Source organism: Schistocerca nitens, chromosome 8 (genome assembly GCF_023898315.1).
Source record: "Schistocerca nitens isolate TAMUIC-IGC-003100 chromosome 8, iqSchNite1.1, whole genome shotgun sequence".
Taxonomy (NCBI): Eukaryota; Metazoa; Arthropoda; class Insecta; order Orthoptera; family Acrididae; genus Schistocerca; species Schistocerca nitens.
The window spans coordinates 586,252,830-586,277,722 of NC_064621.1; the positions used below are offsets into that span (position 1 = coordinate 586,252,830).

Below are 24,893 nucleotides of genomic sequence, written 5' to 3' on the forward strand. Positions count from 1 at the left end.
TTGAAAAAAGCCGGGTGATACGAGAACATTTCAGTTAGATTACACCATGGTCAGACAGATTCCGTAATCAGATACTGGATTCTAACGCATACTCAGAAGAAGATATAGGCTCAGATCACAATATAGTAGTGATGAAGAGTAGGCTGAAGTTTAAGACATTAGTCAGGAAGAGTCAATACGCAAATTAGTGGGCTGCGAAGTACCAAGGAATGAGGAGATACGCTTGAAGTGCTCTAAGACTATAGATATAACAATAAGGAACAGCTGAGTAGGCAGTGTAGTTGAAGAAGAATAGATATCTCTAAAAAGGGAAATCACAAATGTTGGACAGAAAAACTTAGATACAAAGAAGATAACTGAGAAGAAACCATAGGTAATAGAAGAAGTACTTCAGTTGGTCGATCAAGGAAGGAAGTACAAGAATGTTCAGGGAAATTCAGGAGCGCAGAAATACAAGTCGCTGAGAAATGAAGGATATAGGAATTTCAGAAAGATAAGACGAAATGGCAGAATGAAAAGTATGAAGAAATCAAAAAATAAACGATTATTGGAAGGACTAACTCAGCATGTAGAAAAGTCAAAATAACCTTCGTTGAAATTAAAAGCAAGGATGATAACATTAGGAGTGAAACGGGAATTCCGCTGTTAAATGTAGTGCAGAAAGAGTACATTGACGGACTCTGTGAGGGAGACGATTTGTCTGTTGTGACAGAAGAAGAAACAGGAGTTGATTTATAAGAGATAGGGTATCCAGAATCAGAATTTAAGAGAGCTTTGGTGGAATTAAGATCAAATGAGGCAGTAGTGATAGGTAACATTCCATCAGAGTTCTCTAAAATAGTTGGTGTGTAGAATGTATGAGTCTGGAGACATTTTAGGAGCCGGCTGGGGTGGCCGAGTGGTTGTAGGCGCTACAGTCCGGAACCGCGCGACCGCTACGTTCGCAAGTTCGAATCCTGCCTCGAGCATGGATGCGTGTGATGTCTTAGGTTAGTTAGGTTTAAGTAGTTCTAAGTTCTAGGGGACTGATGACCTGAGAATGTAAGTCCCATAGTGCTCAGAGCCATTTGAACCATTTGAAAATTTTAGGAAAGAAATCATCAACCCACTTCCAAAGACCGCAAAAGCTGACACATGCAAGAATTATCGCACAATCAGCTTCAACAGCTCACGCATCCTAGTTGCTGACAAGAATAATATAAAGAAGAATGGAAATGAAAACTGAGGATGTGCTAGATGACGATCGGTTTGGCTTTATAAAAGGTAAAGAGAAGAGAGAGGCAATTCTGACGTTGCGGTTGATAATGGAAGCAAAACTAAAGGAAAATCAAGACACTTTCATAGGATTTGTGGACCTGGAAAAAGCCTTCGACAATGTAAAATGCTGCACGATGTTGGAAACTCTGAGAGAAGTAGGGGTACGCTATAGGGAGAGACGGGTAGTATACAATATGTACAAGAGCCAAGAGAGAGTAATAGGAGTGGACGACCAATAAGGAAGTCCTCGGATTAAAAAAGGTGTAAGACAGAGGTATAATCTTTCGCCTCTACTGTTCAATTTGTACATCGAAAAAGCAATTATGGAAATAAAAGGCAGGTTCCGGATTGGAATTAAAATTCAACGTGAGAAGATATCAATTATACGATACGCTGATGACATTGCTATACTTAGTGAAAGTGAAGAAAAATTGGATGATCTACTGAATGGAATGAACAGTCTAATGACTGCAGAATATGGTTTGAGTGTTAATCGAAGAAAGTTAGAAGTAATGGGAAGTAGCAGAAATGAGAACAGCGAGAAACTTAACATCAGTATTAATGCTCACGAGGTAGATGAAGTTAAGGAATTCTTCTATCTAGGCAGCACAATTATCAATGACGGACGGAGCAAGGAGGACATAAAAAGCAGACTGGCATTGGCGAAAATGACATTCCTGGCCAAGAGAAGTCTATTAGTATCAAACATAGGCCTTAATTTCAGGAAGAAATTTCTGGAGCACAGGATTGTGCGGTACTAAACAGGGACTGTGGGAAAACTAGAAGAAAATGGATACACTTCAGTTGTAGTGATACAGATGAATGTTGAAAATGAGGTGAACTGATAATGTAAGGAATGAGGGCGTTCTGCGCAGAACCGGAGAGGAAAGGCATATGTGGGACTCACTGACAAGGAGAAGGGACAGGATAGTAGGACATCTGTTAAACTGTAAAGGAAGGCAGAGACTTTAATATACCCAGCAAATAACTGAGGATGACGGTCGCAAGTGCTACTCTGAGATGCAGATTTTGGCACAGGAGAGGAATTCGTGGCAGGGCGCATCAAACCAGTCGAAAGACCGACATGTCTAAAAAAGAAAAGATAAAAAAAACATTACCGACAAGCTTTGTTTTCAAAGCAAAGCAGTGCTCTGCATTCTGGTGCAGATGAGCGAATCAGGACAGAACGACCCACAGCCGCGACATCCTCTGCTAACTGAGTCTTTCGGATGCTGAATACTGAGGCTTAGGTGTTGCAAACCGCTCTCCCGGCCATTTTTGCATTTCGTAACCTCACTGCCACCACTTTTCTCTTAGGTAGTTCCTCAGCTTGCATCACGAAGCTGAGTGCACGCCGCTCTAGTCTTCCCACCAAAATAAAATCCCTGGCAGTTCCGACAATGGAACATGGACCCTTCGCATAGCACTCAGACCCGCTTACCACTGAGTCATAGAGGCCGACAGGCTTTGTGCCCCCTCCATAGTTTTTACCGCCACAATTGCCCCCTTAACAAAACTTAGTGCCTTAGGATATGTCTTAACCACCAATCCCTTCTTTTAGTACAATTGTGCTATACGTTCCTTTTTTCCCTGTTCCAGCCGGCCGTAGTGACCGAGCGGTTCTAGGCGCTTCAGTCTTGATCCGCGCGACCGCTACGGTCGCAGGTTCGAATCCTGCCTCGGGCATGGGTGTGTGTGATGTCCTTAGGTTGGTCAGGTTTAAGTAGCTCTAAGTTCAAGGGGACTGATGACCTGAGATGTTAAGTCCCATAGTGCTCAGAGCCATTTGAACCAACCCTGTTCCATTTAGTATTATGCATTACATATTCTGTCTACTCATATACTCTTCAGCAGTACATTTATGTTGTAACTTCCTTTGCACGCTCTCTGGCTCCTTAGTGGATACGGAAGCGAGGAACAGATCTGATTCGTTGACAGAGAATTCAGATATCAATTTATTCTACATATAATAAGAGATCGTAAAAGTAATACATTAATCTGTTTGCTGTAGTTGCAGCATTAGTCGCTAACACTGGAATGTTGAAGTGTGTCCAGATAGGATGGTTTACAAATCAGTTTTTCAATACATGACTGTTCTATAGAAGACGCGCCCTAACCACAGTGGAAGTCTGTAGATGTTATGAAATGGCAAACACACAAAATTAGAATCTGTGCATCCACGTTCGAAGTACACCCGTCGCCAGAGCTCCGGAGAGTGATCGTTGCATATCATTGGAAGCGGCGTAAGCGTTTGTGGCAGCGCCCTCATGCCGTAGTGGCTGCTTTAGGAAACGCGGCGGCGCTAATGGCGGCGGGCGTGTGTTGCAGTGCAGCCGACCGGATGGGGGCAGATACCGCAATTTGAAACGCTTCTATTCATTCTTTGTCTAAAGTGCTTATCATCGACTATTCGCTTGCGTACGATGGTACGTACCAGAGAAAATCTATGGAAAAGCTTTCATAACATTTAAATTTATACTCCACATTAACAAATTTCTCTTTTTCTCTTCAGAAATGATTTTCTTACCATTGCGGTCTGCAGCTGATATGTTCTCCTGCCATCGACGTTATTTTGCTGTCTAAATAAAAAAGAACTTATCTACAACTTTTAGAGTATCAGTTTCTAAAATAATTCCTTCAGAATCATTTGATTTAATTCGACTGCATTTTTATTATTTCGTTTTTCTTTTGTTGATCTTCACCATACAAACTAATTTGAAGAACAGTTTAATTTCGTTCAACCGTTCTTTCAAGTATGTTGTCGTTTATGGCGCAGTTACGGTGGCACCGGCTGGATGACACTGCAGAAGGAAATTGTAAAGCACAAGAGACAACATGCAAGAGGCTATATAACCGTAAACAGTCAAGAAATTGGAAGATGAATGAAGAAATTGGAAGATGAACGAAGAAATTGGAAGATGGAAGGAACGGAAAAAGAGACGGTGTGTACATGATCCTGTAAACTCTAATATACGAAGTACAAATAATTCTAGGCTGAACACAAAGGAGATACAAGAAATGACTGAATGCTTCGTGATATACATCAGGAAGAAGGAAAAAACTGGGACGGTATGGTGAAAATTTCCACATTTACTAGTCTTCTTAGTTGAGAGATCAACGCAAAGAACTGAAAGAATTACGTATTTACAAAGCTTTGGCTGTAATTTCAGGTAAGCACACTGCGCAAAAAATTAGTCAGGCCCAAAGACTTTATGATAATACCGTCGAACATCACGGCTAGCATTGACAGTGAGCTGAGTTCAGTGATAAAGAGACTCCACAAGTTTCCCCATGCCCTTCATATTTAGTTGAACGCGGTGATTTGTGGTCATTGCCTGAACATCAGGGTCCTGAGATTTCATTAAATCGGGAACATATACGTGCAGCCCTGTGAGTAAGAATGTTATCTTCTTGGAGGACAGCAAAGTCTGCAGAAAACTCATAGTGATTAAATAGAAGAAAATAAAACAGTTGGTAACTGGAAATGTTAAAATTCACACAATGGCGCATGTTTACGGCAATCTGAGGGAGTGGATGATTGCCATAGTACGAAAAACTCACCCAAATCATCGAAGCACCATTTCCGGCCTGAACTACACCTTCCACTGCGGGTTAAACGCCTCATGGAGCGCACTTGCCGCCTGGTGTAATTCAAAATTGACAAAGTCGTGAGACCGGAGATCACTAGACGTCTCCAGTCAGCTACTGTACAGTTTCTGTGTTGTTTGGCTGACTGACATGTAGCTTCATGCACCACTGTGGACAAAGGGATTATGCGAGGTGCCTGGCTCCAGATGTCCAGTACGTGCAGTTCCCTTCGCAGTGTGTGGTGTATTCCTTGAGAGTAGCAGTTTCTATCGGATCTTACACCGGTTGTCATTTGACAATCTCCAGTCTCTGTTGGTTAGATTTTCTTCAGATCATTGTTGTTATTATGCGAGCGTTACACTATTATGTGCACGCACATTAGACAGCCTGCATTAAGACAAATAAAAATCGGGTAGCTTAATTCGCGCCGTGGTACTACGAAAAGTCTAACAATATAAATTATTTCTGCCAATCTGCCAGGTTGCAAACCGCCGTGGTTTTTGTAACATACGGTGTGTGTATGCACAGTTGACGAACGTTGTCTCCACAGTGCAATTCTCAGGGCTACAAATGACTAATATGCCCCTGCCGTTGACAAACTACACCTAGGGATTTCCGTAAAACGAAGTATCGTATTGTGGTTTCACTTCACTTCAGTTTAGAAGATCAAATCAATGATTCATATGCCGGCCGAAGTGGCCGTGCGGTTAAAGGCGCTGCAGTCTGGAACCGCAAGACCGCTACGGTCGCAGGTTCGAATCCTGCCTCGGGCATGGATGTTTGTGATGTCATTAGGTTAGTTAGGTTTAACTAGTTCTAAGTTCTAGGGGACTAATGACCTCAGCAGTTGAGTCCCATAGTGCTCAGAGCCATTTGAACCAATGATTCATATGGGGATGCAACTAGAATCAACTACAACATGTATACCGTAAATTAGTTATTCTCAAAAACATGTAGAGTGCAAAAAATTGTACAAATATGAAGTACACAATTTTGGGTTGTATCCTTTAGGTAATTTCGAGATTAGAAGAACAAAAGTTTGACATTTCTGAGGGCGCGCCGAACACTATTAAAAGGCACAAAGTTGGCTGATATTGCTTAAGGATGAGGAACGGAAGATCCTCACCCTGAATGGTACTTACAGAAAACGCTCAGTGAACAAGAAAATGAAACTCGACACATTTACTGTGAGTGTTTCGTTGTCCACTGAACCGGAGTGCGCATAATTCCTATTGAATTACGGACAGCCGTTGCACTGCACCGTTTATCTGCTGGCTGGGGTGTTTGCTGATATGCAGACGATGTACAGGAGTCCCTGTAAATTTCTGCCTACACAGTAGGCGCAATATGCCGTCTACAAACTCCTAGGACTGAAATTGCCTCAGTAAGATATGGTTCAAATGGCTCTGAGCACTATGGGACTCAACTGCTGAGGTCATTAGTCCCCTAGAACTTAGAACTAGTTAAACCTAACTAACCTAAGGACATCACAAACATCCATGCCCGAGGCAGGATTCGAACCTGCGACCGTAGCGGTCTTGCGGTTCCAGACTGCAGCGCCTTTAACCGCACGGCCACTTTGGCCGGCCTCAGTAAGATACAAAAGAACGGTCAAGATTTCTGTTTGCTCACTAGCCAGGAACAGAAATTGGACTGAAGCACAGTAAAGGAGCACTTCAGTCTGTGTCAGACACCACAGAGAGCTAAAGAACCATCTTTTGAGTAAAATGAATAACAACTACACTTACTGAGAAACGACTTCAAGTGCTCCTTGTGTCCAAAGCAACACTTCTCAAAATTTAACCCTCAAATTCTGCTCTGTGGCTCCTGCCAGTGAAGTCTCTAGCTCTATACGCATAGGGAACCGTCTTCGATCACCCCTAGCAGGGAAGTGCTCTCCATCGCTTCCCAGAGCAAAGTTCTTGCACGTGTCACACTCCGCTCCCTCCTGCACACATGGCTTCTAGATGTTTACTTAGGCGACAAACCCCATGCGCGTTACAAAAACATTACCTCCCACATGGGTCATGAATCTGCCAGCCAATCTCCTGAGGCTCGTACTCCTTTCAGAAGATTTTCAGAAGGTTCTATTTCTCCTCCTACATCCTTAACACTTCACCAACGAAAACGGTGTGTGTCTGTTTTCCGGTGAGAAGCGTGCCCCACCACTTCCTGTAAGAAGATTCCTCAGCAGTCAGCTTGTGACCATTGTTTGTGACCCCACGTATTACTTCACACTAAAAGTATGTCCTTTCACCTTCTTCCTCCCTCGATGCTCTTTCCACAGGTATGCTATTCCAAAAATTTTTCTGTCCCACCAGATAGGAACCTCCCACCTGCTCTGTCCACACTATGCGGTTTCACTTGCCTCCAGGATAATAAACTGCCGCCACCATGCTCTGCTCTCTCTCAGAACCGTAAATGTATGCCCTTGCAGCAAACAGTAAGTTTCTTCCTAGCCCCTCTTTAGCCAATAGTGGCTTTTGAGGAATCTGTGACTCACTTCACCTTTCCTGTCAGTGATCAGTCCTAATTAACTTTCGGACATACAGTACTGCAAAAACCGTTAGTACCTGATGCTAGGCAGTAACAACCAATGAAGTGATTAATAATCCTATTGTACATAGTAAACAGCAGCAAATAACCGTGAAGTGTGGAGGAAGATTGTTGAAGAAGCCAAGGCTCACCAAGGGCTGTAGTGCTACTGAAGAAAAAGGAGTTTAGGGCCATGAAAGAGAAGCAGTGGTTGGGAAGGGAATGAGACGCAGGCCGCAGTGGACGAGTGGTTCTAGGCTCTTCAGTCCAGAACTGCGCTGCTGCTACGGTCACAGGTTCGAATCCTGCCTCAGGTGTGGCTGTGTGTGTGGTGTCTTTAGGTTAGTTAGGTTTAAGTGATGATCTCAGATGTTAAGCCCCATAGTGCTTAGAGCCATTTGGGAAGGGAGTGAGACAGGGATGTAGCCTATCCCGATGTTATTCAATCTGTATATTGAGCAAGCAGTAAAGGAAACACAAGAAAAATTCGGGGTAGGAATTAAAATCCATGGAGAATAAATAAAAACTTTGAGGTTCGCCGATGACACTGTAATTCTGTCAGAGACAGCAAAGGACCTGGAAGAGCAGTTGAACGGAATGGACAGTGTCTTGAAAGGTGCATGTAAGATGAACATCAACAAAAGCAAGGCGAGTATAATGGAATGTAGTAGAATTAAATCGGATGATTCTGAGGGAATCAGATTAGAAAATGAGACACTTATAGTAGTAAAGGAGTTCTGCTATTTGGGGAGCAAAGTAACCGACGATGGTTGAAGTGGAGAGGATATAAAATGTAGACTGGCAATGGTAAGGAAAGCGTTTATGAAGAAGATAAATTGGTTAATATTGAGTATAGATTTAAGTGTCAGGAAGTTGTTTCTGAAAGTATTTGTATTGAGTGTAGTAATGTATGGAAGTGAAAGCTGCACGATAAATAGTATAGACAAGAAGAGAGTAGAAGTTTTCGAAATGTAGTGCTACAGAAGAATGCTGAAGATTAGATGGGTAGATCACATAACTAATGATGAGGTATTGAACAGAATTGGGGAGAAGAGAAATTTGTGGCACAGCTTCCTAGAAGAGGGTTCGCCTGGTAGGACATGTTCTGAGGCACCAAGGGATCACCAATTTAGTACTGGAGGGCAGCATGGAGGGTAAAAATCGTAAAGAGAGACCAAGAGACGAAGACACTAAGCAGCTTCAGAATGATGTAGGTCGTAGTAGGTAGTTGAAGAAGCTTGCTCAGGAGAGAGTGGAATGGACAGCTGCATCAAACCAGTCTCTGGACTGAAGACCACAACAACAACAACAGAAACAGTAGCATCTGCTTTGTCTGGAATTGGAAATATTATATTCTTCTTGAAGTCTGAGTGTATTTCGCATATCTCGTACATCTTGCAAACCAGATAGATGTGTTTTGTCGTGGTTGGCTCTCCCAAGGATATCAGCAATTCTGACTGTGGTGTCACCGCTAGACACCACACTTGCTAGGTGGTAACTTAAATCGGCCGCGGTCCTGTAGTACATGTCGGACCCGCGTGTCGCCACTGTGGGATCGCAAACCTAGCGCCACCACAAGGCAGGTCTCGAGAGACTGAGGAGACCTCGTCCCCAGTTGTACGGACAACATAGCTAGCGATTGGACGTGCTAAGCCTTGCTCTCATTTGCCGAGAGATAGACAGTAGAATAGCCCTCTGCTAAGTTAAATGGCGACCACCTAGCAAGGCGCCATTTGTATCAGTGCCAATAGCTTACGAGTATGCAGGAGAGATGTATTCCAACAAGAGAATAAAGTTAAGTATTAAAAAAGCTACGTATTTTTCTTTAGTGCATTTATAAGTCTCATGTTCCAGACTTCACGCCCGTCTGCGTTAGCTTTGCGTGCCCTATCGGCTACAGCATTGTGTCTGGGCTGTATGGTCTAGACACAACATTATTGGCGACGAGACAAAGAGTTTGTATTAATTCGTTTGTGTCATGGCTTCGCCACAATCTCCGGATGTACTGTCCGAATTTTTTCGCTTGCAGAATCAGCAGTCGCAGGCGTTATTGGATGCCCTGGGACAGCTCGTCCAGGGTCAACGTGTGCTGCAACACGATGCGGCAGCCGCCACTTCATCGCTACCGCAGCCACAACACGCCATTGCACCGTCCTTCCGTCATTTTGACTCATCCTTGGAGTACTGGCCGGAATGGTCCCGCCAGTTCAGCTTTCATCTAGCCGCCTACAGAATTCAAGGTAATGAGCGGCAGCCGTTTTTGCTTTCTTGTGTCGGTGTGTGCACCTACCGTGTGATAGTGAAGTTGTTTCCCCGGCGCGACGTAGCAACTCTGTCCTACGAAGAAATTTTGTCGGCGTTAGATGCCTATTTCAAAGAAACAGTAAATGTTGTTGCAAAACGGTATACGTTCTTTCGTACAAAACGTACGGCCGGTCAGACTAATAGGGAGTGGGTTGCAACATTGCAAGGACTTACTAGGGAGTGTGCGTTTGAATGTGAATGTGGCCTCCCTTATTCAGATACTATGGTGCGTGATGCAATTGCACAGAACGTTTCTGATGTTCGCATACGGGAACAGATTTTGAAACTAGTAAATCCCTCCCTTCAACAAGTGATAGACATATTGGATAGGCAAGACACACTTGACTCTGCTCAGGACTCATTTGAAACTTCGCCAGCAGTGTGTCACATTAACCGGCCCGGCGGGCCCGCTGCACGGGACGCTACGCGGCCCTCGCGCCCGTCACAGCAGCGGCAGCCTACCTTGCAAACACGTGCGCCGCGTAAGCAAGCAACTGTAGTGAAATCATGCCCGCGGTGTGCAGCTAGACATTCGCGTGAAAATTGCCCGTCACGCCACGCTATTTGCTTTTACTGTCAAAAGAAAGGACATGTTCAAAGTGTTTGCCAGAAAAAGCTTAGATCAGACAATCACAATAATTCCAGGCCCTTTGCTTCGCGCCGGAATCGAACCCAGGACAATCAGGCTCGTGGACCTTCGCCCATGGACATTCATGTAGTTCATTCCCACCCGTCCAGTGACACTTTAGCTAACGGTGACTGTGTTCGTCCCCCAAACAGTGTGCGTCGACGTCGCCGAAAATCCCGTGAAGTCGCAAGTGCTTCTGTACCTGTATCAGTTCAAATTGCACGTGACAGTCGCTCTTGTCGTCAGCAGGACAATACACTTTTTGTGGACTTAGCCTTTGAAGGCAAAGTGATACCCTTCCAGCTCGATACCGGAGCTGCAGTTTCATTGCTCAATCACGACACGTACAAACAACTGGGCAAACCGCCATTGCGTGCCGCAAATGTTAAGTTACATAGTTACTCTGGACAGCATATACCTGTGTTAGGACAGTGCAGCCTTCTTGCCACATACATGGGACAGACAAAACTTGTATCATTTTACGTTCTTCGTTCTACTTCTGCAGTGAACTTGTTTGGTTTATATTTATTTCAATTGTTTAATATGTCTATAGTAAATCAGGTCCTATCAGTGAATCAGACTGTGCCTTCCGCCAGTGTTTCTAGTCTTTGTGAAGAATTTGCAGACATTTTTGCACCGGGCCTTGGTTGCGCTAAGAACTATGAAGCGCATTTGGAACTGCAAGAAAACGCGCAACCGAAATTTTTCAGAGCGCGCAATGTTCCCCACGCATTGCGTGATGAGGTCGCCAGAACATTAGCCGATTTAGAATCTCAAGGTGTAATTGAACGTGTGCAGGCTTCTCTCTGGGCCTCACCCTTAGTAATTTTGCCAAAACCTTCCGGTAACCTGAGACTTTGTGTGGACTTCAAGGCAACTGTGAATCCTCAACTTGTGACTGCTACTTTTCCTTTGCCCCGCCCGGAAGATCTTTTTGACAAACTGTGCCCGGGAAAATACTTTTCAAAATTGGACCTAGCAGATGCGTACTTGCAAATACCTGTGGACGACGAATCCCAGCGCGTCTTAGTGGTTAACACGCATCTTGGCTTGTATCGCTTCAAAAGACTACCGTTCAGGTGTGCATCCGCCCCTGCTTTGTTTCAGCAATATTTACAAACTGTGTGTGCGTCGGTCCCTACTGCTGCGAACTATCTGGACGACATTGTGATCTCAGGAAAGACAGAAGCCGAACATTTGCAAAATCTCCGAACATTATTTCAGGTCTTGCGTCAGAATGGTCTTCGCTTGAGGAAGGACAAATGTGTGTTTTTTGCTCGTGACTTACCCTACCTGGGGCATGTCATAAATGCCCAAGGTATACATCCGAGTCCAGAGCACCTCCGTGCCATACAGGATTTACCTGCACCGCGGAACTTGAAACAGCTACAGAGTGTGTTGGGTAAAATTAATTATTATGCAAAGTTTGTGCCGCGCGCTTCTTCCATTTCAGCTCCGCTTCATCGCTTACGCCGTAAAGGTGTTCCGTTCGTCTGGACGACGGAATGCGACCGCGCCTTTCGCCAGTTGAAATCGGCGTTACTTGCAACTACGTGCCTTACGCCATTCGATCCCCGAAAACCTCTTTTGTTGATGGTAGATGCCTCGGATTTCGGGATCGGTGCTGTGCTTGCGCACAAAGATGGTTCGCATGATCGCCCTATTGCCTTTGCGTCCAAATTGCTCTCATCTGCGCAAAGAAATTATTCCCAGATAGAGAAAGAAGCTTTAGCTCTCGTGTTTGGTGTTACAAAGTTTCATGATTTCTTGTATGGTCGTCACTTTACAATCATCACGGACCACAAACCTTTGACATCGCTTTTTCATCCGAACAAGCCTGTACCTCCACGTACAGTGCAGAAATTCATTCGCTGGTCTCTTTTTCTCTCGCAGTACCGCTACGATATCTTGTATCGGTCCACTGCTAAGCACGGAAACGCTGATGCGTTGTCCCGTTTGCCTGTTGCTGAGGATAAAGCATTCGATTCTTCCGAATTTGCTTGCATGTTCATTGATTCGTAAACCGATGACGTGGTCGAATCGTTTCCGATTGATTTTCGTCGTGTAGCTACAGCCACAGCTGCTGACCCTGTCCTTGCTACTGTTTTGCGTTTTGTTGCTACGCAATGGCCCTTGTCAAAGTCACGGATCGAGGATCCTTTGGTTCGCCGTTTTTTTGCTCACAAGGGGAGACTTTTTGTACGACGTGGTGTTTTGTTGTTGCGTTCCGATAATGATCACTCCAGAGTCGTGGTCCCACGTTCGTTACAGTCCTCTGTCTTAAAGCTTCTTCACCAAGGACATTGGGGTATAGTGCGTACGAAACAACTTGCTCGTCAGCACTGTACTTGGTTCGGACTCGATGCTGCGATTACGAATATGTGCTCCTCTTGCGTGGTGTGTGCCGAACAACAATCCGCACCGCCGCGGCAATTCTTTGCATGGCCGAAAGCCACTTCCCCTTGGCAACGCTTGCACATCGATTTTGCTGGTCCATTCTGGAATGCTCGATGGTTGGTTGTGGTCGATGCTTTCAGTAATTTTCCTTTTGTTGTCCGGATGTCTTCCACGACGTCTTCTGCCACAATCCAAGCCTTGTCTGCTATCTTTTGCATTGAAGGTCTTCCGCAGACTATTGTTTCCGACAATGGCCCACAATTCATGTCCACAGAATTTCAGTCCTTCTGCGAGGCCAATGGTATTCAACATCTGACATCCGCGCCGTTTTCGCCTCAGTCAAACGGTGCCGCTGAACGATTGGTCCGGACTTTCAAGTCACAGATGTTGAAATTGAAAGAGTCGCATTCTCGGGAGGACGCTTTGTTGCTGTTTTTGTCTTCGTATCGTTCTCAGCCCCGCGATGGTCGCTCGCCGGCTGAATTGCTCCATGGTCGTTCTCATCGCACCTTGATGTCTTTGCTGCATCCGCCTCATCAGGTTCCTGTGCAGCGGCAGACTCCTGCTTTTGCTCCTGGCAACGTTGTCTATTATCGCACATATCGCGGTTCACGGCGTTGGCTCGCAGGGCGCATTCTTCGCTGCCTCGGCCGCGCGATGTATTTGGTTTTGGGGGCCTCTGGTGAGGTGCGTCGGCATCTCAATCAGCTGCGCCTCTGTCGTCGCCTGGGTTCTGCCGCTCCCCGTCTGCTTTCAGCGACGGAGCCGTCCGGTCAGCGCCTTGGGGACCCATCTACTGGCTCGCCTCATCCCCAGGTGTTACCGACGCTGCCTTCCCTTTTGCCTCATGGCGTCGCGCCGCCGCCGCAGCCGCCGCCGGCGCCGCCCGCAGTGGACGCTTCGCTGCAACCGCCCGGCGCCTCCCAGGGTCACGCGCCGCCGCTCGCTTCCCGTGACCAGCCGTCCTCCGCCATGGACCTCTTGCACGCTCCGGACCAGATGTCGTCATCGCGCGTCGGATTCCCCGACGCAATGGAGGTCGACCCTTCGGCCCCTCCTGTCTCATTACGTGCACATACACCGCATGTTGACGTGCACCCTGGACTAGGTTTTCAGGCGTTTCCTAGCTCCCCTCGGACCGAATGGCCGGGTGCGGGTGGCACAGCCTCGCCTGTTGTTAGGCTCCCCACCTCATCGCATACGTCAACATGCGGTCCTCCCCACGGCGGGCGGAAGCCTTATCTCACGACCGTTCGCCGATTTGCGGGGGAGGAATGTGGTGTCACCGCTAGACACCACACTTGCTAGGTGGTAACTTAAATCGGCCGCGGTCCTGTAGTACATGTCGGACCCGCGTGTCGGCACTGTGGGATCGCAAACCTAGCGCCACCACAAGGCAGGTCTCGAGAGACTGAGGAGACCTCGTCCCCAGTTGTACGGACAACATAGCTAGCGATTGGACGTGCTAAGCCTTGCTCTCATTTGCCGAGAGATAGACAGTAGAATAGCCCTCTGCTAAGTTAAATGGCGACCACCTAGCAAGGCGCCATTTGTATCAGTGCCAATAGCTTACGAGTATGCAGGAGAGATGTATTCCAACAAGAGAATAAAGTTAAGTATTAAAAAAGCTACGTATTTTTCTTTAGTGCATTTATAAGTCTCATGTTCCAGACTTCACGCCCGTCTGCGTTAGCCTTGCGTGCCCTATCGGCTACAGCATTGTGTCTGGGCTGTATGGTCTAGACACAACACTGACAGAACATCGTGTGCTCCCAGGGCCTTGTTTCGAACTGAGATCTTTGAGTGTCAAATTCTTCTCGCAGTGTCATATCTCCTATCTCATTTGCATCTACGTCTTTCCATTTCTATAACATTGCATTCATTTTCAACTCCCTTGTATACACCCTCAATTTACTCCCTCCATGTTTAAGTTCTTTCTCTTCTTTGTTTGAGACTGGTTTTCCTTTAAGACAGCTTTTCCATGTGAGCTCTTGATGTTCATACAACTGTTACTCTCCTCTACAAAGGCCCTTTAATTCTGCTGTAAGCATTATCTTTCCCCTAGTGAAATATGCTTCTGCAACTATACATTTGATATCTAGCCATTCTTGATAAGCCATTTTGCACTTCCTGTCAATCTCATTTTTATGCATTTATATTCCCTTTCGCCTACTTCATTTTCTGCATTCTGATATTTGGTTCTTTCATCAGTTACATTCAGTATCTCCTGGGTTATGCAAGGATTTCTGCTGGGCTTGTCTTTTTACCTATTTGATCCTCTGCTGATTTCACCATTTCGTCTCTTAAAGCCACCCCTTCGTCTTCTACTGTAATCTTTCCCGTTGTTTTAGTCAACTGTTGTCTAATACTGCTTCCTAAACTGTCAACAAGGTCTGGTTCTTTCAATGTATCCAGGTCCATCTCCTTAACTTCCTACCTCCCTGAAGCTCTTCAGTTTTAATCTACAGTTCGTAACCAATAAATTGCCATCAGAATCCACCTCCGCCCTTGGAAATGTCTTACAGTTTAAATTCTGTGATTCTTGAGTTTCTCCCGGCGTATTTGATAGTAAAAATATCCACGGGTGTGCTGCCGGTCTATAGTGTCCAACGGGCGCAATATTTCGGCGATCATACATGTCGCCATCATCAGGTGTTATACATGTCGCCATCATCAGGTGTCATACATGTCGCCATCATCAGGATGATGGCGACAAGTATGATCGCCGAAATATTGTGCCCGTTGGACACTATAGACCGGCAGCACACCCGTGGATATTTTGAGTTTAAATTCTAGTTCCGAAATTTCTGTCCTACCATTACACAATCAACTGAAACCTTCCTGTGTCTTCCACTTTCACATCTTTCTTTCATGATTCTTAAAATAAATGTTAAATAATGCTCTGTGCACAATTATACCAGGCAGCTCCCTCCTTCATTACGTATCCCCAGTCATTATTCACCTACAGTTTTTTCTTCTCTTCCCTTTTCTACTATCCAGTTGTAGTTCTCCATCACAAATTTTCATCTCCCTTAACTACCCGCAAAATTTATTTTGTCTCATCATACATTTCTTCAATCTCTTCATCATCTGTGGAGCTGTTTGGCATATAACTTGTACTACTGTGGAAAGTGTGGGCTTCATGTCCATCCTGGCTAAGATAATGAGTTGACTATGCTGTTCGTAGTAGCTTACTTGCATTCCTATTTTCTTATTCATTATTAAAACCACTCCTGCATTACTCCTATTTGACTTTTGTATTTGTAACACTGTATCCACCTGACCAGAAGCTGGCCGGTGAGGCCGAGTGGTTCTAGGCGCTTCACTCTGGAACCGTGCAACCGCTACGGTCGCAGGTTCGAACCCTGCCTCGGGCATGGATGAGTGTGATGTCCTTAGGTTACTTAGGTTTACGTAGTTCTAAGTTCTAGGGGACTGATGACCTCAGATGTTAAGTCCCATAGTGCTCAGAGCCATTTGAACTACTTGAACCAATTGACGAGAAGCCCTGTTCCTCCTGCTACAAAACTTTAACTCTCCCCACTATATCTAACTTCAACCTATCCATTTCCTTATCTAAATTTTCTAACCAACTTGTTTCAGTAAGGGATCTAACATTCCACTCGCCGATCCGTAGAACGCCAGTTCTTTTTCTTCTTATGACGACATCCTCCTGGGGATTATTTTACCTTCGGAATATTTTATCCAAGAGATCATCATCATCAGTTAATGGTACAGTTGAGTTGCACGCCCTCGGGAAAAATTACGACTGTAGTTTTAGTTTGCTTTCTGGTGTTCGCAGTATCATCAGAGCAAGGCCGTTTTAGTTGATGTTACAAGGTCAGATCAGTAAATCATCCGGACTCTTGCTCCTGCAACTACTGAAACGGCTGCTGCCCCTCTTCAGAAACTACACGTACGTCTGGCTTGTCAACAGACACCCCTCCATTGTGGTTGCAGCTACGGTATGGCTGTCTGTATCACTGAGGCACACAAGCCACCCCACTGACGGCAAGGTCCCTGGTTCATGGTTCAGTTCTTCATTAATGAAACAAAATATGTTTCTTCATTAATTCTGTTAGTCTGTAAGTAATGTGACTCTGTTCAGAGCACTTGCACAAGTTTGCAGCACACAAATATGAGGTAAGTGGACAACTTTGCCATATAGCAACGTTGCTAGAAAATTCATTAATTTGGAATCAAGTCTTATATCATGAGACTCATACAATTTTCTAAAATTTATCTTTGCACAATCTTGTCGATATATATATATATATATATATATATATATATATATATATATATATATATATATATATATCCAGAGGCGGGAGACACCTGCGTGCTTCCATCTCCTCATCTCCATAGTCGCTCTGAGCCTGCAATATATATATATATATATATATATATATATAGCGGGATAAATAAATTGCAGGCTAAGGAGATGAGAAGCACGCAGGTGTCTCCCGCCTCTGGATAAGTCATCTTCCTAGTCCAGGTCGTCGCGACCATTACCGACGCCATCTCGGAGAAATGCAATTGCGGCACTGCGTACGCTGCTTTCCGCATTCCTCCACTCGCATTGGAGTTAAAATGTTCACAGTGGAGGCGCTCCCTTCTGCAAGTAAAGCATATCGAGCCGAGAGTCGGCAGACTGTAAGCTAAGAGCAGGCGCTGTGGGTTTCCGCGGAACGGGCAATACGGCCGCCACTTAGGACTGATTCCGAGTGGCGAAAGCGCAGAGAGGCAGGCGGCGCTGCTGCCGAGCGTGTACGCCGGCTGCTGCGGTCTCCCACTCACCATGTTCTTGTCGATGTGCAGTGGCCGCAACAGGGGGTCGAACAGCAACTTGTCCGGCTCGATGTCGATGGGCGACTGCCGGCGGCCCTTACTGCACAGCGACCATTGTGGGTTGATGAGCCCCCAGAACGCGGGACCTGCAAATACCAGCAACCGGGGCTCTAGAGCTACAGCAGGGTGCCGTACACATCCGTACATAAGCGTAGACTACACTAGTTTGCGCAGTAGCCCTGTTGAGTTCGTAACTGGGTTACTTGTGTACGTCAAGGGTGTTGCATGCGTATCGGCCGTTACCACAATTCGAGCCTTTTGTTTGCGCACGCGATCAGTTTGTTACTAGATTCCTCTGTAAATCGCAAGTGGCGAACTGTCTGGAAACTGAGCGAAGCTACATAAATGGTCACATTACGTGTAAAACATTTCTATTCTGCATAGTTATCCTCCTGCCTGTTACTTAATAACAAATAGTATTTGTAGCAAAACTGAAACAGACAGTGTTAAATTCTGTTTTAATTCGGAAACTGTTGATTGGCAACGTGAAACAGAGAGATGTTTTAATGAAAAAAAGAAGATATGTTTATAGTTCTAGAAAGCGCTATTTCCACAAAAAGAGAGAAAATTTGAAGGAAGCCGCAAAACAAAATCATTTTAAATATCACTTCAATACTTCGTCCAGTTCATGTTACACATGTTTGTGTTATTCATAAGCAAATTTCTCATTTACCAATAATAACAGGAAACTCTCGTCTTTCATTATGATGAAGAACGTTCTGTTTATGACAAAATAACAACAATAATTGTATAGATTTTTTATGTTGCTGCATGTAAACTGTAGTTGCATTAAAATTAAATGCTTTAGTTACATAAAAACGATGAAAGCACGCGAACGATTAACTTTTATTACTCATAAAATGCAAATCATTATGTGTAATGATATACAATACATAGTGGAGTAACACTGAAGGACGTGTGGCGCTAATAATGTGCAAAACAAGGAAAAAAAGCAGAAGTCAAAGAGAAGTCGTTTGCTCCCAGTTTCTCTCCCAAATATTGATTTACGTTTTCTCCCTGTCAGTGCTACCAATACTGTTGGTAATCTTACCACTTACTATGCCACTTAGGTATGGTACCAAAAACACAAAACTCCACCAGTGACACATATATTTCCAACAGTGTGCTAATCGTGTACAAGATCCACACGTCCAAAAACGTGGGTCACACTAAGGAGGAATCACGCTAATATAGTGAAGCTTCGCGTTGAAAACGGTCGCAATTCGGGGAGATGGCTAGGTTCTTCCCGTTTCCTCAGGTATGTCATAGTCACCTGAAGTTACTACACACTGCTGGTTAGAGAGCGTAGAGTTATAGAACTGTGGGTACGTTGAATGCTACATTTAGCCTGTTCCACTCCATTTTCTATGGGATAACATGAGTTGATTTTGGAGGCAAGTCCTTGTCAAAAGAGGAAAGTGTGAGGCTTTTTTTTTTCTTTACTGAATCCATCTTACAACAGGTTTAAGCTGGATGCTCTATATATTATGTCCCGTTCTGAGAACCTTCCTTCATATGTTGGTATGATCGTTCTCTTCTAATGGTGACCATGATTCCAATTTCCTTCATATTTCTTCCTCCCATTCATTCTACTTTTCTCTCCCTAATTCCTTGTTGCAATATCGACGCACTATATACCCGTATCAAGATTTTTGCTTCTTCCTGCTCATTCACAATAGTTTTCTTTCCTACCCCATCTACTTCAGAATTTCTTCATTCTTAAGTCCATCAGCCCAATTCACCTTATGCGTCCTTCCTCGTGATCACATTTCAGAATCTTCTAAATTTCTTATTTCTTTTTAGCTGTCCATGATTCACTGCTGTACAACACTACAAACCTGACATCACTTTTAGCAGGTCTTTTGCTCATCACCATTGGAATTCTTCAGGATTTTGGACTGCGTCACCTTTGAAATGCTCTTTTTCTTATAAATACACTCCTTTTTCATAGTTCTGTACAGCTTTCGTTCCATGTCATTAAACGCCCCAGATAAAGAAAGCATTTTAATTATTCTACCCTTTCCGTCTAAGAATATATTACGTGGTGCTGCCTGTTTGCTTATTCTCAGCATTTTGTCTTTCCTATATTTATTTGTTATTCATACTTGTCACCTCTCCTTCCTATACTCTTCAACATCGTTTGTGTCTCCTCTTCTGATTACGCCCGTCCTGCTTGAACATTTACATACAGGGTGTTTCAAAAATGACCGGTATATTTGAAACGGCAATAAAAACTAAACGAGCAGCGATAGAAATACACCGTTTGTTGCAATATGCTTGGGACAACAGTACATTTTCAGGCGGACAAACTTTCTAAATAACAGTAGTTACAATTTTCAACAACAGATGGCGCTGCAAGTGATGTGAAAGATATAGAAGACAACGCAGTCTGTGGGTGCGTCATTCTGTACGTCGTCTTTCTGCTGTAAGCGTGTGCTGTTCACAACGTGCAAGTGTGCTGTAGAAAACATGGTTTATTCCTTAGAACAGAGGATTTTTCTGGTGTTGGAATTCCACCGCCTAGAACACAGTGTTGTTGCAACAAGACGAAGTTTTCAACGGAGGTTTAATGTAACCAAAGGACCGAAAAGCGATACAATAAAGGATCTGTTTGAAAAATTTCAACGGACTGGGAACGTGACGGATGAACATGCTGGAAAGGTAGGGCGACCGCGTACGGCAACCACAGAGGGCAACGCGCAGCTAGTGCAGCAGGTGATCCAACAGCGGCCTCGGGTTTCTGTTCACCGTGTTGCAGCTGCGGTCCAAATGACGCCAACGTCCACGTATCGTCTCATGCGCCAGAGTTTACACCTCTATCCATACAAAATTCAAACGCGGCAACCCCTCAGCGCCGCTACCATTGCCGCACGAGAGACATTCGCTAACGATATAGTGCACAGGATTGATGACGGCGATATGCATGTGGGCAGCATGTGGTTTACTGACGAAGCATATTTTTACCTGGACGGCTTCGTCAATAAACAGAACTGGCGCATATGGGGAACCGAAAAGCCCCATGTTCCAGTCCCATCGTCCCTGCATCCTCAAAAAGTACTGGTCTGGGCCGCCATTTCTTCCAAAGGAATCATTGGCCCATTTTTCAGATCCGAAACGATTACTGCATCACGCTATCTGGACATTCTTCGTGAATTTGTGGCGGTACAAACTGCCTTAGACGACACTGCGAACACCTCGTGGTTTATGCAAGATGGTGCCCGGCCACATCGCACGGCCGACGTCTTTAATTTCCTGAATGAATATTTCGATGATCGTGTGATTGCTTTGGGCTATCCGAAACATACAGGAGGCGGCGTGGATTGGCCTCCCTATTCGCCAGACATGAACCCCTGTGACTTCTTTCTGTGGGGACACTTGAAAGACCAGGTGTACCGCCAGAATCCAGAAACAATTGAACAGCTGAAGCATTACATCTCATCTGCATGTGAAGCCATTCCGCCAGACACGTTGTCAAAGGTTTCGGGTAATTTCATTCAGAGACTACGCCATATTATTGCTACGCATGTTGGATATGTGGAAAATATCGTACTATAGAGTTTCCCAGACCGCAGCGCCATCTGTTGTTGAAAATTGTAACTACTGTAATTTCGAAAGTTTGTCTGCCTGAAAATGTACTGTTGTCCCAAGCATATTGCAACAAACGATGTATTTCTATCGCTGCTCGTTTAGTTTTTATTGCCGTTTCAAATATACCGGTCATTTTTGAAACACCCTGTATTTTCTAGCCATTATTCTTTGTCTTCCAGTTACAGTGCCTCTTCCGTGCTCAATAACCTTACCTCCACGAGCATTGAACAGCTTCGATGATAGGGAGCATCCGTGCCTTATATCCGTTCCGCTGTTCATCGCCTCTCTCTCCTAATGCTCTGCCTTACTGTCACATATAGCTTTGTGTACATTTCATTTATTAAGTTTATATCTTTCTAGTCTAATCATACATCTTTTAAACTGCAGAAGCATATTTTATGTGACAATATCTGATGCCTTCTCCCAGATGCTAAAACAAATATACACCTGCTTGTTTATTTGTCTCGTTCTTTCTCCAATCACACACAGAGAACCGATAGTCCTATAGTACCTCAAGTTTCTTTTCTCTATCTTAACTGAACTGATCTTCCCAGTATTTGCAATTCTCCAGAGTATCGTTACGGCCTTTGAAACACGACTCATGCTGTCGCCATCTTACATGACGGGACAGTCCTCGGCATACTCATTACATTGTAAATACGAGGGGCATGCGAGTAATGCAACACGATTTGATTCTCGGCCAATTTCAGTTGAAAAAATGCGGACATTGCTGTGGAACGTGGTAAAATATTCCTGCTTCAACCCATATTGTTTCATAAAGTTTCGATAGGTGGCGGCTCTGTACGTAGCCTTCAAAGTGGCGTCTGCAACGGAGGTGCGTTCCAAGCAGACAGCTGTCACTAAATTTCCTTTTGGCAGAAAACAAGAGTATAGCAGATATCCGTAGGCACTCGCAGAATATTTAAGGAGACCTGGCAGTGAACAAACGAACGGTAAGTCGTTGGGAGAGGCGTCTGTCATTGCAACAAATCGCGTAAACTTGTCCGACTTCCCATATGGCCACCGGCCGCACACAGTGTGACTGCTGTAATGCTAGAACGTGCGGACACTGCCACTGCCATTTTATTTAATAGTATGGCTAGCCCCCCCCCCCCCCCCCCCCGCCCATTGGGCAGGCCGTTCGCCGGGTGCCGGTCTTTCAATTTGACGCCACTTCGGCGAACTGCAGTCGATGAAGATGATAGGATGATGATGTGGACAGCACAACAGCCAGTACGTGGGCGCAGAAAATTCTCCGACCCCGCTGGGAATCGAACCCAGGCCCAGAGGATTGAAAATCCGTCACACTGACCATTCAGCTACCGGTATCGGACGACACTGCCATTCGAGGTGATCGACGGATCGCAGTCAAATACCTCCCAGATCAACTAGACGTCTCAGCTGGTAATGCTGACACACTCGCTCACCAGTTGGGGTACTCAAAGGTATTTGGCTGCTGGGTTCCTCACCGCCTACAAGAAGACCATAAAGGGCAACGAGGGACCATCTGTGCGGAATTGGTTGACTATTACTAGACTGATTGCAACAATCCCTTCTGAAGGTAAGGTTCAAAGCCGGAACCTCAGATCTTCTGGGACTCTGAAGGGTTTATTCTATTTGATGTCCTCCCTCATGGTGCACCGATCAACTCGAGAGTTTATTGTGCTACCTTTAGGAAACTGAAGAAATGGCTTTAGCGTGTTCGTCGCCACAAAAATGCGAACAAACTTCTCCTTCCCCACACATGTCTGTGCAACCGAGGGAGTTTACAAAACCTCATTGGTCGGTTCTTCCTCATCCACCCTACAGCCCAGATCTCGCACCTTCCAACTTCCACTTGCTTGGCCCAATGAAGAATGCACTCCACGGGAATCAGAACGTTGATGGGAGGTTATTGACGGAGCAAGACGTTGGCTCCATTTCCTCCAGAAGTGTTCTACCATGCAAGCATACAGGCCCTCCCCGTAAGGTGGCGAAATCCCGTCTGATTGAACGGATATTATCTTGAAAAGTAAGATTTTGTAGCCAAAAAGTGGGAAATAATTTGGTGTACTGTAATTATGAATGAAACCAACCTGACTTCTGAGAAAAAAAACTGTGTTGCAGATATTGAGAAAGTTGAAACGAACCTTCTGGTTTGTGACCACCAAGGGGAAGTCATAGTATAGAGAGAACCCACGACAGAACACAGAAACTTCTCAGGAAAGAACTACAGCCGCTACAAATTGCGGATTAATTGCCTCATCGGGCCTTCAGTGCACTAGACGCTTTTCGTCACTTGAAAAGGGGCAAAATCGTGACTCGTTAGATCACAGTACACGCCTCCAGTCAACTACGTTCCATTTTCAGTTTTCTTTGTTCCAGTGAAATGGTGCAGCTTTATATGCCACTTTGAGCAACTGCAGTCGACTTTGAAAGTCCGCTGCACGGAGTTCCCCAAGCAAATTGCGCTCGTAAACTGTTTCAGATGAACTTACATTTACTCCCAGCAGCAATTTATACCGGGTTTGAAATTGACTGCTCTTGAAAGGTGTGAAATTCGTCGCCGGTACCTGTCCGTTAGGATCTTTTTACGACCATTACTATTACTGTCTGTTACATGGCTGCAAGTGGTACGCCATTTCTTGAATACATGTTGCAGTGCTACGCTGGTACATCACCGGGTCGGACAACATCGTTCATATTCTTCTCATGTACGAGACGAAAAGCGATACCTCGTTTGTGAAGTTCAAACATCGAGCCGTCTTTCAACGCTCAGTTCATACAAACAACTGGCACCACTGCCATGAATTAATTCAGCGGTACACGGTCCCAGTTATTTATTATTTAAAGTGCTTCAAAGTGACTAGTTTGTTCCTTTGAGAGGCGCGACTAACACTTTGTCCAGTGAGCTTATTCACTTAAGCCTTATCCACATACGCCTGTGTCTCTATGACACGATCACAGAACGCGTTCACACAATATTTAGAAAAGTCTAAGAGAATAAAATGAAATCGGGTTGGAGAAATGATATCTCTGTCTGCAGACCATAATGTCGGAATATTTTGAAACTAAAACCTGGCACAATCACAGTAGTTTCAAACGAAATGATCGGTTATGTGCTGTGGTTCAATTCCACAACTGCGGAAACTTCATTGGCAGATGTTATTGCGTCGTATAATAAATTATTTAGAAAACATACGAGTAACAATGAGTATACAAAAAAAAAACTTCAGAACAGGCTAGGAATATGAGCCTAACCGTGATGAGAACGAATAACCAAGCCATTGGTGGGCAACGCCCTTAACGGTTCCGTTATGTGGCACAACACACCGCTCCTGCCCGCTCTGCGAACTAGAGAAAGAGAGAGAGTTATTACCAGAAACCAAGCTGTGAGCATGGGCCGTGAGTCCGGGCTGGGTAGGTCGCTCAGTAGTAACTGCCGGCGAAGGTGAAGGTACCTGTTTTCAAGTCCCAGTGAACCACACAGTTTCGGCCTTCCTGGGTAGTTTCAGAGTAGCGCACACTTCACTGCAGGGTTACTAATTCAACATGAAGATTTATTACGAGCTGTCAACATTAAAACAGCCATGATAAGAAAAGCAACTGCAGTAGAAGTAATATTAACAGCAAACATAGTGCACAAACATTTGCTTCACCTTACAGAAGTTGATAAAGGATAAGGATAGGTGTCGGACATGACCCTTGAACAGGCGTCGTCACTATTTCCTGCACCCTTTGGAATGTAATGCAGGAGTGTTGATTG

The 24,893-nt window shown here is 44.9% G+C and overlaps 1 protein-coding gene across 1 annotated transcript in view; it reads right to left on the reverse strand.

The window, feature by feature from the left end:
* LOC126199176 (carbonic anhydrase-related protein 10-like) overlaps positions 1 to 24,893 on the reverse strand; it is a 938,705-nt gene that overhangs the window by 234,927 nt on the left and 678,885 nt on the right. Inside the window, exon 3 of the mRNA XM_049935947.1 lies at positions 17,510 to 17,646. Coding sequence (XP_049791904.1) covers positions 17,510 to 17,646 — 137 coding nt within the window. The remainder of the gene's footprint in view (positions 1 to 17,509; positions 17,647 to 24,893) is intronic.